Genomic DNA, 15,477 nt, shown 5'->3' on the forward strand with positions numbered 1-15,477 from the left:
CTTGGGGCTTGATGTTACATACTGTGAGATCATGACCTGAGCCAAACTCAAGAGTCAGATGCTTAACCAACTAAGCCAGCCAGGTACCCCCAATGTCCTAATTTAAAAGAAAAGAGCATTCATATGTTAAGTGACTTACATTCACAAAGCTTATTAGCAGTGATTTTAGTACAAAAACCCAAATCAAATGTCCTCTTTTAGTCTAGTGCTATTTATACTAAAACTTCTTTTTCTAGGTTGCCTGCTTTATTTATAGGTAGGAACACCTATGCAATAACAGCTTCTCTAAAAGGAAAGATGTATTTGGATTGAGGTTTTAAAACTTTATTTCTTAAAAAAATTTTTTTTTAAATGTTTTATTTACTTCTGAGAGAGGGAAACAGACAGCATGAGCAGGGGAAGGTCAGAGAGAGAGGGAGATACAGAATCTGAAGCAGGCTCCAGGTTCTGAGCTGGCTGTCAACACAGAGCCCGATGCGGGGCTCAAACCCACAAACCGGGAAATCATGACGTGAGCCAAAGTCAGAAGCTTAACTGACTGAGCCACCCAGGCGCAACTTTGGCTCAGGTTATGATCTCATGGTAGTTCGTGGGTTTGAGCCCCCTGTCAGGCTTTGTGCTGACTGCCAGCTCCAGAGTCTGTGTCTCCCTCTCTCTCTGACCCTCCCCTGCTCACTCTCTTTCAGAAACAAACAAAACATTGAAAAAAAATTTTTAAACTTTTATCTTTTATTAGAGAATTTAAAAAAAAGTTTCTATTTTTTTAAAAAAAATTTTATCTAAATTCTCACCCCCACCTGGGTGGCTCACTGTTAAGTGTCCAACTCTTGGCTTTGGCTCAGGTCATGATCCCATGGTTCCTGAGATTGAGCCCTAAGTTGGGCTTTGTGCTGATAGCGTGAAGGCTGCTTGGGATTTTCTCAAAAATAAACATTAAAAAAATAAAATTCTCTAAATAATAAAAGGGGGCTCTTTTTGGTAAGCAATAGAAGTTTTGCTGACTATGTAATGATTGCTTTTACCTGAAGAGAAGACAAACATGCTCTCTCTTTTTTCTATTTCAAAACGCGAAGCCATCTCTTCTTGACTTGCCTCTTCTTCATCTCGACATTCCTGTAACTGCCTCATCTTTTCCATGAGGGCTTCAACCTCAAAAAAGGAATCACTTACCTGAAGAGAAAATATAATGTTGCATATATCAGACAAAGGATGAAATTTAAAAAATTTCTTTTATTAAGACACAAATTCTTATGAGACAACAAAATAAAGGAAAAATAGATCTTATAATTTTGGTGTACATATACAGGTCTATAGATTTTAAAATAAAAATTATTTAAAAACGTTATTGTTAGTGCTGAGTTTTAAGAATTAAAATTTAACACTTATCGTCAACTTAGAACGGCTCAGTTAAACAAGATATGAAAGTATAAGTGGTTTTGCCTCAACTATGCACATTTGGGCACACTGTCAACACGTGTCTACCACCTTCAAATTATAGTAATCAGTCTGAATTTACCAATTAAGAATGAAATTTGTCCTTAAAGGATTGGAATTCTCCACCTGACCTCTGCCAATGGGGTTGGCAGCTGTCTCTTGCTGGGATGACTAGAGCAGTGACATCTGTAGAACAGGTCTGACACATGAGGACTGGCCAGTGCACTTGAACTAGCCAAACAATACATACTTCCATACCCTGCTGCATCCTTACTATGAAAGTGGGATCAAATCTGTGAAATTTATCTTATAAAACATTAAGAAATCTTCCAATTTCAAGTCTCAGTATTCAAACACAAAACTGTTTTCTCATTAAAAATATCTTTTGCTAGGAATGTTCTTCCCCTACTCTTACACTCTTTTCCTGGCTTATACCCATTGGTCCTTCACATGTCAGCTTACTTGCTTTTCCAGTTCTGTCCCCCCCATCCCAAACCTTGCCACCCTAATTATGGTCACACAGCATTCTGCTCATTCCTTCAGAGCACCAGATACAATTTGTAATTGTTATTGCATGATACTGGTTTAATGCCTGCCTTCCTCAGACCAAACCTTCATAAGGACAGGGGACTTGTCTAATTTATAAGTATATATTCAGAGCCCAGCACAGTACCTGGCACATAGTAGATTATTTGCAAAATATTTGTTGCAGAAAGCTTGTCAGGATAATTCTACACTAAGATACAAATAACCTGTACTACTGGTACTTTATATTTTCATATGACCCTAACAGTTACACTGAAGCACCCGATAGTGAGTACTTTCTCTCACAATTTCATAATGGCGGAAAGTGTTCCTATGATGTATTAGAGGTTCTTCTGGTACATAGTTCTCCTTAATTACTCCTAAGCCAGAGTTGGTAGCCAAATAAAGGGCTAAAAAGATGACCCAAGTTTTACCAAAAAAAAAAAAAAATAAAAATAAGGTTTCTGTCAACTCATATTATCCTTCAATATATTACCTATTTTGTTTATCTACCTTCTTCTAAAATAGCCCAAATTTTAGGTATTCTTATGAAAGACAATTCTTGATAGAATTTACAGTGAAGAGGAAAAGGAATTGAACTGAATCAGACATTTAATATGTACCTGAAGAATAAACTATTAGCTCACTGACAAGTGCCCTCAGTGTGGGCCATAAGCCTTTTAAATAGCCAACTCAGGGAATTAAATAGAGAAATTTAAAATTTCTATTATTTTACTATTAATCTCATGTAATAGAGGGATAACCAGAAATAATCAAGTACTTTTTAGCCTTGTGCTATTTTTTTTTTTTACCCTTTACCCTAAAAATTTTATTAGGGAAAAACTACAAAATATTTATAGTACAATGTTTACAGTCACAATTTGTAGTGAACCAATTTCCCAAAATATATTACAACTCAAGTTGACTTACTTGTTACATTCAAAAACCTACTTCTAAGTAGTACAGAGTACATACATACCTAGTGCTCCAACCGTACCTATGTACAAACAAACTAAAGCTACTGCTCATTCATCCCCTGTTCAGGAAAGCATTCTTGCCTTTCTATACACCCACACAAAAAGTACAAATTTTGGAGTTTTCTGTAATGAAACAAGGCGTGCTGGTGTACTGCATACCATTTTAGCACTAAGAGGTGGCCTCTTCACTTCAAATAAAAAAGTGGTAAATATCTTTTCCTTTTGTGTAGTTGAACCCATACTACATTCAAATTCTCTCAAGCACTAATAGACAAAATACTTATGTGGTTGAGGAAGATTTAAGGCAAGTTCTGGCCCTTCCAAAGGCACTATAAGACTACCCCCAACCCCTTTATTTTCTTCAGCCTTGTACTAAATCAAAGGTGAGAGAGGACAACAATCCAGCTCCAAGCATCCTAGCAACTGTTACCATTTTCCCTTAGACCATCTCATAAAAGTTTTACTAAATGGTCAGTGGCCAATATTATGGCCTATAACATTAATCCAAGTAGCTCAACAGGGTGAAGCTGATGGTCTTGGGCCTTGTGAGCACAGCAGTGATCAATCCTAGGAAAATTATTTTCCTTATGTGCTAATCTCACCATATGTAAATGGTACTTCTTATTTAGCACTTGATAAATGCCAGCTGTACTAGGCCTTTTAGAGACATTCTTTAGAAACATTTCATTTAAACCTCAAATAACCTTATGTTTATTTAGACATGAAAGAACAGGGCTCAGGGAGGTAAGATAACTTGCCCACAGTCAAATATATACATTAAAGGTAATTCAAAACTGTTCAAATCTGTTTCAAAGGAATAATATAACCGAGAAAATCTATGCATGCAAAGTATTCAGAGAACTGTGATGCTGTTTCTGTGATTTCTATAGCAAAAGAATGCAGAGGGGATTTTGACTCATCGTATTTAGGAATTAAAATCTGCTTATAAAAAATTCAACTTGTCTAATCTGTTTCAAGGGAATAACAAAATTGAGAAAATATAAAAGCCAGAGAAGGAATAGAAGTGAAAACATTTTAATAAATTTACTTTCACTTACATATATATTTGTGCCAAGTTAAACATGAAAAAAGAATTTTAAAAGGAGAAATTTCTAGGTAAGGCTGATGAACTCTTCTAAAAGATCATTAAGAAACCAGCCTGTTTCTTTTATGCAAAAGGGAGGAAAAGAATGTGATCAGCATCAGGGAGTCTCCACCACTAATTTCCATGGTCTCAGCCTCCCCTCATCTCACTGCAGCACCCATTCAATACTAGCTGGCTCTCAATGGGCACATGCTGGTGCCTCCTGATCCTAAAATTACTTGAGTGTAACCTCCTAAAGGGTCTGATTTTATTTTATTCCTTAGCCCTAAACTATTGCTGAGCATTTAGAGGCAGTTGATAAATACTTGTTGAATGAACAGGTAGAGAGGCTTAATATCTCTATGGATTTAACGAGGTAGGTTTTCCAAGAAGTCACAGGAAAAAATAATATAGCAGCAATTATTATGAGTAGTTTTATGATAATCCTGTAACAAATAATACTTACCGAAACATTCCCTGCTGAGTTGACCTGCATCTCATCCACACTGTGATTGCCATTTGTAATGTCACAGATGCAGTAGTTACTAACGGAAGGAGGTCTGAATGTGTGGCCACCGTCACAATGAATTTCTGGACTGATTCCACAGCCAAATGTGAATGAGGCAAGAGAATGATAGTGTGTGAGGAGAACCACTGCATGTACCAGTTCTGCAAGGGACCAGCTGTGCTCTTCAGCTTTTAAAAGTCCCTTAAGAAAAAAAAAAAGGAGAACATATTTTTATACTAGTTATGGTGTTGATAAAAGTAAATAGTTCATCTTGGTATTTAATCTATTTAAAACAGAATTAGGGGGCATCTGGGTAGCTCAGTCGCTTAGGCATCTGACTCTTGATTTTGTCTTAGGTCATAATCTCATGGTTCATGGGTTTGAGCCCCACATGAGGCTCTGAGCTGACACCATTAAGCCTGCAGTGTGCTCTGAGCCTGAGATTCTCTCCCTGCCCCTCCCCTGCTCATGTGTGCAGGTGCACGCATGCACTCTCTCTCAAAATAAACTTAAAAAATAAAAATAAAAACAGGATTAGTCACTGTATAAAACCTAGGGTACAATTATAATTTGAGACACACAGAACCCAGAATGCTATTTTTTTTATCGATCATGTAAACAGAGCTTAACATAATTGGATAATGACATATTCATTATTATTTTGATTTTCCAAAATCCTGATTTAAAAATGTAACAATACTTTTTGTTTAAAAGCAGTTGTCATATTTCAGATGCTGGATTATGAATGCTTTAACTGTTGTTCAAAGTCTCAATCTAAGTGTAATAAAAATGTATTTAAAGTGAAAGCTACTGTATAAAATATGCCTGTGTTTTTCTTTATCATCAAGCTTTCTCAAGGAATTTTATTTTATTTTATTTTTAATTTTTTTTTAATGTTTTATTTATTTTTAGGAGAGAGAGAGAGACAGCGTGAGCAGGGGAGGGTCAGAGAGAGAGGGAGTCACAGGCTGAAACAGGCTCCAGGCTCTGAGCTGGCAGTCAGCACAGAGCCCGATGCGGGGCTCGAACCCACGAACCACGAGATCATGACCTAAGTGAAAGTCGGACGCTTAACCGACTAAGCCACCCAGGCGCCCCTCTCAAGGAATTTTAAAGGCAGTAGTTTGAACTTGACTCTTCATATCCCTAAATCATCAAATTAGATTTATTTTAAAAATTATGTTCAAGGTAAAGTCTATGATTCTTCAAATTCTTACAGATCATACCCTTTCTCTTCATTACTTGTTTTATAATCCTGTGTAATTTTGCATTACCAGACAATATAATAGATACTATGTTAATCCTATTCAGATCTTATATCTTAATAAGATGCTTCACTTTATAATAGTATTGAACATGTTTTATGAAATAGAAAGATAAACCCAAGAATTTCTACTCTATGGTAGCTACTTTTAGAGATGTCAATCTACCTTTATTTTATTAATAAACAGAGCCAGAAGGCACTAATTTAAATGGCATTTTATAAAGATACACAAGATGCCACTTCACACCTATCAGAATGGCTAAAATCCAAAACACCAATACACCAAATGCTGGTAAGGATGTAGAGAAACAGGAATGCTCATCCAATGCTGGTGGGAATGCAAACTGGTACAGCCACTTTGGAAGACCATTTCCCAGTTTCTTGCAAAGCTAAACACAGGCTTACCATGGAATCTAACAATCACATTCCTAGTTATTTACCCTAGTTGAAAACTTATGTTCACCAAAAATACCCTGCATGTGAATGTTTATAGCAGCTTTCTTCGTAATTGCTCAAAACCAGAAGTAACCGAAGATGGCTTTCAAACAAACTATGGTAACTCCATATAGTGGTGTATTATAATTCAGTAATAAATAAAGGAACAGTTAAGCCAGGAAAATGCATGGAGGAAACCTTAAATGCATACTGATAAGAAAAGAAGCTTGTCTGAAAAGATGATATACTGTATGACTCCAACTATGTAACATTCTGGAAAAAGCAAAATTATAGACAGTAAAAACATCAGCAGTTGCAAGGTTTCAGGGAGAAGGGGAGGGAGATGAACAGGTGGAGCCCGGAGGATTTTTAGAGCAGTGAAACTTTTTTGTATGATAGTGTACTGGAGGCTGGATGACATTAGCATTTGTCAAAACCCATAGAACTGTACAACACAAAGAGTGAACCCTAATGTAAGCCACAGACTTTAGTTAATAGATCAATATTGATTCTTTACTTATAGCAAATGTTACCATACTAATGCTAGATGTTAATAAAAGAGACTAGGAAGGAGGTTCAGGAGGTTAGAATGTGAGAACTCTGTACTTTCTGTGCCATTTTTCTGTAAACCTAAAACTGCTCTAATAATTAAAGTTTGTTAAAAAAAAAAAACCACCCTAGAGACATTACTTCTACTTACCTCAATATGTTCTTTGGTAATAAGCCAAGGTCTATGGGCTAACACTTTGTTAAGTTCTCCTAAATTTTGTAGTTTTTGAGGAGCATTCTCTAAACCATTAAGCCATTTGGGGTTTCCACCAACATGAAGGAAATCATTTACATGGAGGTTCACTAAGTAGGAACACTGATGTCTTGCTGCAGCCTTAAGAGAAAACAAAAAGATCAATCTAACTATAAATATTAAAATCTTAAACTATGAATCTTTCTACTTTACAATGTGTAAAATAGCAAGTGTTTGATTAGTCTGTTTGCAAATTTTTCATAGAAAATTTTTCATATAAACATTAAAAAATCACACACACCATAGAAAGCACCTCAGGAATATCCTGAGAATAAACTAAATATCTGATAAAAATATTTGAGCCTTAGGAATTGTATTTATGTAACTTTCAGATCCTCAGATTAACAAACGTCAGTTAAGGTGCCAACCATAAAATAATGGAGTATAATTTACAAATCGAACAGGAGTAGCACCACTTATGTCAGTGTGAACTATCTGTAATAGTGAAATAGATCCTGTGTTCTTCTTTATTCTGATTTAGTGGAAAATGGTTGTCAATAGTGTATAAATACTCTTCTTTTTAGTGATACACTTGAGAGTATACTTATTTATTAAGAGGAAAACCACATACTATCTAACAGGAATCCAATAAGTTAGAAAATAAGTATTCATCCCTGTGTTTAAAGCATTAACCATCTCTTAAAATGATTAATAAAGGAGGCAGGAAGAATTTTCCTTTAATGTTCACAAACCATTATTCCAATGTAGTGCCGATAATATAGGGGTAATGGCCCATCCATTTGCAGTAGATAGTGTTGAGTTTTTAGGAAACTTTCTAGATATTGTGGGTGAAAAACCATCACTAATGTAATGTTATCCAAACGACCCAAAGCAGCAAAAGAATCTGCAAATAAAGCATGCATCTGTGCGTCTTCACTTCCCACTTGGAGAATCTGTATGAAAGAGAGGAAAACCATGGTTACATAAATTGTAAATTGGTATTAGAATGCAGTGCATACATATTTAAGTGTCATCTAGAAGCAGGTTAAATTTGGCTTGAGAGAAAGGTTATAATTCTGAAAATTTAACTCAACTGGCAGCCAAGACAGAAGAATAAACAGTTGCACATTATGTAGTAGGTAGGAGATAAACAACAAAGGCCGAACATTAAAGGCCATCTAGATAGGCTGCTTGTAGACTTGGCCAGAATCCAGATAAAGAGGCCGATTTAGATTATCAAATTTGCAGAGCTTGCAAACAGACTCTAAAGCCTTTACCTTTTCTTTATAATGACTACTCTCAATTTAAGGAGAACCAAAATTAACATCAAACCAACTTTGAAAACAAAGCATAGGAGCTTTTGCATATTTAGAATTAAACATCCAATCTAGCATTGACACCATCCTGTAGAGATGGCCAAGACCAAGTAACTCAGTTTACGAGCATGCATCTACCTAAACATCTAAATATAAAGAGATGGAGTATCATTGGTCGAAAACAAGTCTTGCCTTTCCTAGATTAAATACGGCTGTTAGAAAAGCGTCATGAAATACTAGAAATCAACATGACCATAACAGCTTTTTAATCCCACAGATTCACTGCCAAAGCATGATGATTAACTGCGATCAACTCGTAAAACATGTTGTTGTCCAACAGTTGTTCAGATGCCAAGACATGGGTCATGAAAGCTTTTCCTTAAAAGCATACAGTTCACTATGTACTTTCACAAACAACATACCTCCTTTTCTGGGATGAATCTGCTTGGTCCGTGTCCTAGTGGTCGAGGAATTCTAATTCCAAGTTCCTAGAAAAGAAAATTACACCATCTTAGACTTCTTAGCAGTAAACAACATGAACTGAGGCTACAGGAATGTGGGGGAAAACAAACAGTTGAACAGAGACAGGCTTGTTTTGGTGGTTTGTTTTCATGGCCATATATACATACCAACTCCTCTGTTTGCATCGTATGGCTGACAAGAGCTTATAATATAATATGACACAGACTAAAAACAATAAAACCTGTCTCACTAAAACCAGAGTTTTGCATAAAGTACTTGGCAGAAAGTCTAGAACAGAAAGTTCAGCACATAGCAACCAACCCTGTGGATTGTCACTGATACAAAATAAGACCAATGTGTTTGTACATCCAAAACTCAACCAACCAAAACATCAACCCCTGTATATCTGGTCATGAAATGAAAAAGCACTAACCTCTGCCTAGATGACTTAAACTGAAAGGAGTGTAATTATTATTACACCTACAATAACACTTACAATAGAAGAAACAGTATGAAAAATAAAAAGTAGTTACTTAAATTTATAAAAGAAAAAGTACTGCAGGGCATGTTTTCTCTGTGGCTGAGTAAAACAATCTCTGAGAAACTGAGTTTGCTTTAAATCTTTTATTTCTAGTATGTTATCACTTTGCTTATATTTTAGAGCTCAAGCAATGAACAAAGAAGGTTTTCTGCCCTTTGACATAGTCAATCTAGAACCTGTACTTGAAGTCTACTAGAATTGTGTATTTGATGTGACACTGTAGTATGCTTAACAAAACTGACAAGTGTTAAAGGTCCATCGTTTCCCCAATGTGTGGTTACAGAAACAAAACTAAAATAACAACAAACTTTTTTTTAAAGGCTCATGTCCTACCAATCTGGTTTTTTTTTTTTTTTTATAGTTTATTGTCAAGTTGGTTTCCATATAGCACCCAGTGCTATCAATCTGGTTTCTAAAACACAAAAAACAAACAAAAAAATTTCTAAAGTTTACACATCTATTTATATTTATAAACCCTGGCTTATATGATTGCATACCAATACTATTTGTACCCTCTACTGCTTCCAAAAGCCTTCAGGATGTTCCTTTTAAAGAAAAAAAGGGGGTGGGGCTCATGCAGACAGAGAAGGATATGTGGCAGCAATTAAAAAAATCTGGGCCAAGTGAATGAAAACATTTTGAGCACGTGGATTTTTAAAAATTAAGCAGGCAGGACAAAACTGAAGAAAATCTTTATTGGGAGAACTTAAGATGTGGATTCAAATATACTTGCCAACACACTTATACTGAACATAGCAATGCTCTGTTTCCTTCACTAGAGGAGGCACTCAATTCACTGGTCTGGGTACATGTATGTCTTAATTTTAAAAGCCTGTAATAAATACAAGAAAAAAACCCCACATTTCTTCTATTCAATGCATCATCTTGGCACAAATGCAGCCATTTATATAAAACAATGACTATTAGCCTTTCTAACTGCTGAATTTCTGATCCAATTACATAGATTTGAAACAAAATATATTGGGCCAAACATTAAGGTTAAATTCAATATTTACCCCTTTTCATTGCTTCACTATATTAAATAAAATGCATTTTAGGAAAACACCTGTTTCAAGAGTTTATTACTCTTTTTATACCTAAGAGACACTACTTTCTTGAGACTTTACTATATTAAAATGTAATATTTCAAATGGAGGAGAAAATGATGATTCAACAAATGATCTTGATACAACTAGAGAGCCACTCAGAAAAAAGTGAAGTTGGAACCATAAATCATACTTAAATTAGACGTAAGTATTAACAAAAAAAAAACAAAACAAAAACAAAGCAAAAAACATTAGTGCTAGAAGAAAACACTCATGGATGAAGTTAGGCCTAAAAATGCCATAAAACCCAGAAGTTGTAAAATAGAAGACTGGTAAATTTGATGACATAAAAATAAAGACTTTCATGTGGGAAAAATAAATATCGAAAAAAGTCAAAAGCAAACAGAAAATCAGGAAATATATTTGCAGTTCCTATATCAAAGGGGCTAAATTTCTTGAATACATGAAGACTCCTATAAATCAGTAAGAAACCCCACAATGACCTGATAAAAAATGAACAAAGGACATGGACCAAGAAAAGGAAATACAAATGGCTGAAAAATGGTCAACCTCACAATAAAACTTAAAGTTAGCTACACTGAGATACTATTTTTCACCTAAAAGATTGCTTAAGATCAAAAGTTTAATAATAGGCTGCTGAAGAGGAGGTAGATAAATAGCCACTCATTGCTTATACATTTCTCCTGGGAGTGTTCTGAAGTGTGAGGAAGATGAAGAAATACATAAGAAGTATAAATTACTACAACCTATAGAGAGGGCAGTTTGTAATAATGATTGAAATTAAAAAGTCGTAAATCCTTTGAATCAAAAATTTCATCTTAAATGCCGACCTGTACTCACAAAAATGCCACATGTAAAAGGATAATCACTGCAACATTGTTTCTAATAGTACAAAATATAAAACAACCTGAACGCTCATCAACAGGACTATTTTAATGTAGTATGACCACAGACTAGAATAACATGCAGTCCTTACAAAGAGAATGAAGCAATTCTATATGACTTGGATTTAAAAGACCTCCAAGATGTGTGTGTGTGTGTGTCTCTCTCTCTCTCTCTCTCTCTCTCTCTCGGGAGCAGGGGTCAAGGTCGGGGAGAGCCAAGTGCATAAGATGTGTACATGTATTATGTTACTATCTGTAAGGAGAGAGAAAAAGAACTTGGCAATTCCATTTCTAGGACTTTATTTTACAACTAAATTAGCGACATGTGGGTGGCATATACGTATTTTTAATAACAAGATTGAAAGCACATGGGCCTCAAAACAAAGAGGTTGAATTATATTATTTTGGTTTTGTTTCTATACCAAATATATCTTTTACATATTGAACTATCATAAAACAATAGCTTTAGAATTCAAAGTGGCTATCAGTGTTTCAGAATGGAGTATTTTCCTATAAGTAGAGCAAAGGCCTTTCCCAATGGTCCTATATAATTTTCAAGTCTTTGAAAGTGCATCCCTACAGCCAAATTTAATGGTCATATTGGTATCACTTCTCCCCTATTCCTTCCTTCCCAGTCCTTTAGACATACATTATTTCAGAGTGAAAAACTATGTGTTTTAAAGGAGGATGTTAATTAAAAGTAAACATTCTTGGGAATGGATTTTAGACCTATTATGCTAATAATCATATTGTTGAGGTCATAGTCATTCTTTAATGAGGTACGTCTGGCAAGAAAACTGGACACAGAAGAGTAGAAAAACTGAAGAAAGGAAAGGAATGGAAAAAAGTCTCAGACATTCAAGATTCCAATTTCATTATTTTACTCAAGTCTAGTTCCAGGTAAACTAGAATTGTACCCAGTTCACATTCATACTACTGGGGTCAATTTCCTCCTAAGATGAAGAGGTTGTGAGAGGTCTGTGCCATTTCCTAAAGGCAGAAAGGAAAATGGTAGGAAGGAAAAGGAGAGGAAGTGAAAGAAAAGACTGGGAGGTGGGGGTGGGGCCGGGAGACATGATATACTTAAAAAAATAAAATAAAATCAAGTCTTTCCCAAAAAGGATTGATGAAGACTAATATAATGGGAAATATAGTTAGTGCTGTTCAACTTATTCTGTATATTTGAAGGCTAAACTCAATGTCCTTTGTTCTCTTTCTTAAAAGACTAGGCACAGGAGAGGGATACAAGAATATGAACTGATGAGCTCTAAGGCTCCATTCCACCTCATCCTAGATCAGATTTAGGCAGGAACGAGATCATTTTATAAATTATGTATACTTCTATATATGTCAAATTCTATATAATATTTATATAACATACAATTATAAACATAAATTACATATAATTTATAAATTATATATGTATATAATTTGAAATCAAGTATCTAGCTCAGTATTAGTGAGTGGTGCAGATAGGGGTTGAATCTAGGAAATCTGGTTCTTTATTACTCTTTTGAGTCTCTGGAAGAGTTTTTGACCCCTTAAAGATCTTTTTGGATACCACTGTTGTTATACAATAGTATTCTTGGTTTCTAAAAGGTTAAAAGTTTTAATTTCCTGGAAAATTCATTTTTGGAACAGTTCTTTTCCTAGTCAACATGAGAACTTAGTTCTACCCCATCTTTTAGCAGGTATTGATTTAAAAAAGGTAATACCTTTTTTAATAGGATCTTCAATAGAGTGATCATAAGCCAAACTAACTGCATTTCATAATTTCCTAAAGGCTATTTCAATTATGCCTTATCTGTTGCTGTTAAGAAAATGAATTACAGACTTTGAATAAATTTTGGCCAAACCAGATTCTAAGACACAGAACTGCTGACAGCAACTGGCCTTGTTTAAAACAGCAGATGTAGATGCTAATCACAGCACAAACCTCACCGGCCCTTAGTGAAGGTGTGGCTGGAAAAACTAACATGGGAACTAATAGTTCTTTCCTCTCAACAATTCTCCTAATCAGCATTTTGAAAAAGATAGCAACAGCCTCTGCCATAACAACACTGCTGCAAGTCTCTGACATAACATCTATTTCTTCATTAGCATACAATACTAAGACACTCATTTTCACAATATGAAAATTCTTAGCAAATGGTGACAGTACCACAGAAAGACTCTGTGTGTTGTATCACTGTTGAATCAGTGTTTATATATTAAAAGTCCTGTTCTGATCATTTCCAAATTGGTTAAAGATACATTTAGAAATCTATATCAATGGACTGTCTTTATTACTCTTTTGAGTCTCTGTAGAGTTTTTGACACCTTAAAGGTCCTTGTGGATACCACAGTTGTGCCACAAATGCAAAATGAAAGCATTCCTTGGCTTCTAGTGTCTACCCACTGGCAAAAACTAGTTGGAAAGTAAATATGATTAAGTCACTTGAATCATTTTTCTCACTGGGCTTGGGGCACTTTTAAAAAACTGTCTAGATGTTTTATACCAATAACCACAACACTCATATTAGTTTTGAGTTTTAAAAAATTACAAAAGCAGTATGTGCTTCAACTAGGCAACAATAAATTGTGTAAAAAGTGAAAGCTCCCACCCCACTCTCCCTTCTTTAGAAGAATCACCGCCTAGAGCTGGTGCTAGGCTTCTGATGTTCAAAAATTTTAAACAGAATTGAAACGATATAGAAGGAATAAAAATATATTACTGCTATAACAAACATACTGGTGTTTTTTTTTAATTGTCATTACCTCTACTTGGCAGCTTAAAAATATTGAAAATTCAAGTACCTCTTTTTCTAGTACCTGGTGTTCTATAAGATACATTCTAAAAAACCAAAAACTCAAAAAAAAATTATAAAAAAAATAACAACAACAAAAACCTCACTGACTTCAAAGTACCTGATTTGTAAGGCCATATGTGTGCCCTGTATTTTAGTTAGGAGTTCCATCCCTGGAAAGGGTCTCACTTTAAAGCATAATGGAAGCATGCTATCTGAAAGAGTCATGCCATTCTTTTGTAAAATGAATACTTTCCCTATAAAGCACTTCTTCCTAACTTATTCCCCCACATGTTGGATGTGTTAAAAGTAATAAAATACAACTCTACAAGGCTTCCTCTGTTTCCTAAACACAATCCCACGGGCACTGTAATCAAGGAGCAAGCTAAAATGCATCTCTTTATCTTCCAGTTTACATGGCTATATTTAGAGATTCTAGATCTGGGCAAGAACCATGATTCTGCACCCACCACCATCAGAAATTACAGACCTAGTCAAACACGATGGCTGAGGATCACCTCGAGTCAAAACGAGAACAGATCTGTTATGGCCTTGCAAACAGAAACCGTAAATGCGATTTCAACACTTTCACACAGTTTTGCTTCTTTGATAAAAGTTTCCAAAGCAACAGTTAGAGCAAGTTTTATTGTTGTTCAGGTTGTCGCATTATCTGTCAACGATGAGGAGCATATTATGTATCCAGGAGTGTTAAAATCCAGAAAAGTGTGCTCTACAACCCTCACGAGGTGTCTTCAATTAACCGTTACTTGAATACGTGCAGTGTACCCACAACGTGGTCTCCACTTACGAAAAATGTAAAGACTAAAACGGAGTCCCTTAAGCGGGCGATGCTGCGGGGAAATTACTTCCTACTTAGATTTCTTGACCTACGGTAACAGTATTCTGATTTCAATTCAAATTTTAATGACTAGTTCTCTTTCTCCCTTGTCACCTTTTGAATTAAAGCCTTTTAAAGGTTCACGTTTTGGTCAGGTGTATTAGCAACTTTCCAGTGGGGCCGTATTTACAACCACCTAGGAAAAACAAAATGTCACAACTAAACCGCTTTTTCTGAAGGCCCATCTCAGACACAAAAGGGAGGGTTAATAACCAAGGCTGAGCGTTGTGCATAACGTCATAGAGCCGGCAGAACACACGTATTCCACGCAGCAGCATCTTTTAACTGACTCAAATGTTATTTTTGCCTTTTTCTAAGTAGGAGGCGAAGGGAGTGGGGGTCACCGACAATGTTCTGACAAGACGCTGAGGGGGGAAAATCCACAGGCTGTTCTACCGTAAGACTGGAGCTTTGTTCGGTTCTGACTTGTGGAGACTTGCACAGACGACGACGTTATTTACGTTTTGGAGACTTCCATTTAAGTGACCGAGGCAGCTGTGTCTGCCAGCCTCAGCATTTTCTCCCGGGGCCGGCTCGCGCTGGAAACCGTCTCC

The 15,477-nt window shown here is 35.7% G+C and overlaps 2 protein-coding genes across 10 annotated transcripts in view; one reads left to right on the plus strand and one right to left on the minus strand.

Moving 5' to 3' along the window:
• ARMC2 (armadillo repeat containing 2) overlaps positions 1-1,285 on the plus strand; it is a 134,827-nt gene extending 133,542 nt beyond the window's left edge. For 2 of the 7 annotated variants that reach the window (XM_077780063.1, XM_077780062.1), the window contains exon 20: positions 1,074-1,281. Coding sequence is in view for 1 of the 7 variants with exons in the window: in XM_077780064.1 (XP_077636190.1) it covers positions 1,074-1,087 (14 nt within the window). In the remaining 6 variants the exon portion in view is untranslated. Of the gene's footprint in view, positions 1-1,073 lie in introns of all 7 variants that reach the window. The other 5 variants (XM_077780065.1, XM_077780060.1, XM_077780064.1 and 2 more) reach the window with 5 other exon arrangements.
• Positions 1-15,477, minus strand: part of SESN1 (sestrin 1) — a 117,339-nt gene that overhangs the window by 6,555 nt on the left and 95,307 nt on the right. The window contains exons 2-7 of one of the 3 annotated variants that reach the window (XM_077780071.1): positions 11,850-11,874; positions 8,708-8,773; positions 7,722-7,922; positions 6,928-7,110; positions 4,487-4,729; positions 1,023-1,170 (exon numbers count right to left, since the gene is read on the minus strand). In XM_077780071.1, coding sequence (XP_077636197.1) covers positions 1,023-1,170; positions 4,487-4,729; positions 6,928-7,110; positions 7,722-7,922; positions 8,708-8,773; positions 11,850-11,874 — 866 coding nt within the window. Of the gene's footprint in view, positions 1-1,022; positions 1,171-4,486; positions 4,730-6,927; positions 7,111-7,721; positions 7,923-8,707; positions 8,774-11,849; positions 11,875-14,515; positions 14,802-15,477 lie in introns of those variants that run through there. The other 2 variants (XM_077780069.1, XM_077780068.1) reach the window with 2 other exon arrangements.

Source organism: Crocuta crocuta, unplaced genomic scaffold (assembly GCF_008692635.1).
Source record: "Crocuta crocuta isolate KB4526 unplaced genomic scaffold, BGI_CrCroc_1.0 scaffold147, whole genome shotgun sequence".
In the NCBI taxonomy this organism is placed as follows: domain Eukaryota; kingdom Metazoa; phylum Chordata; class Mammalia; order Carnivora; family Hyaenidae; genus Crocuta; species Crocuta crocuta.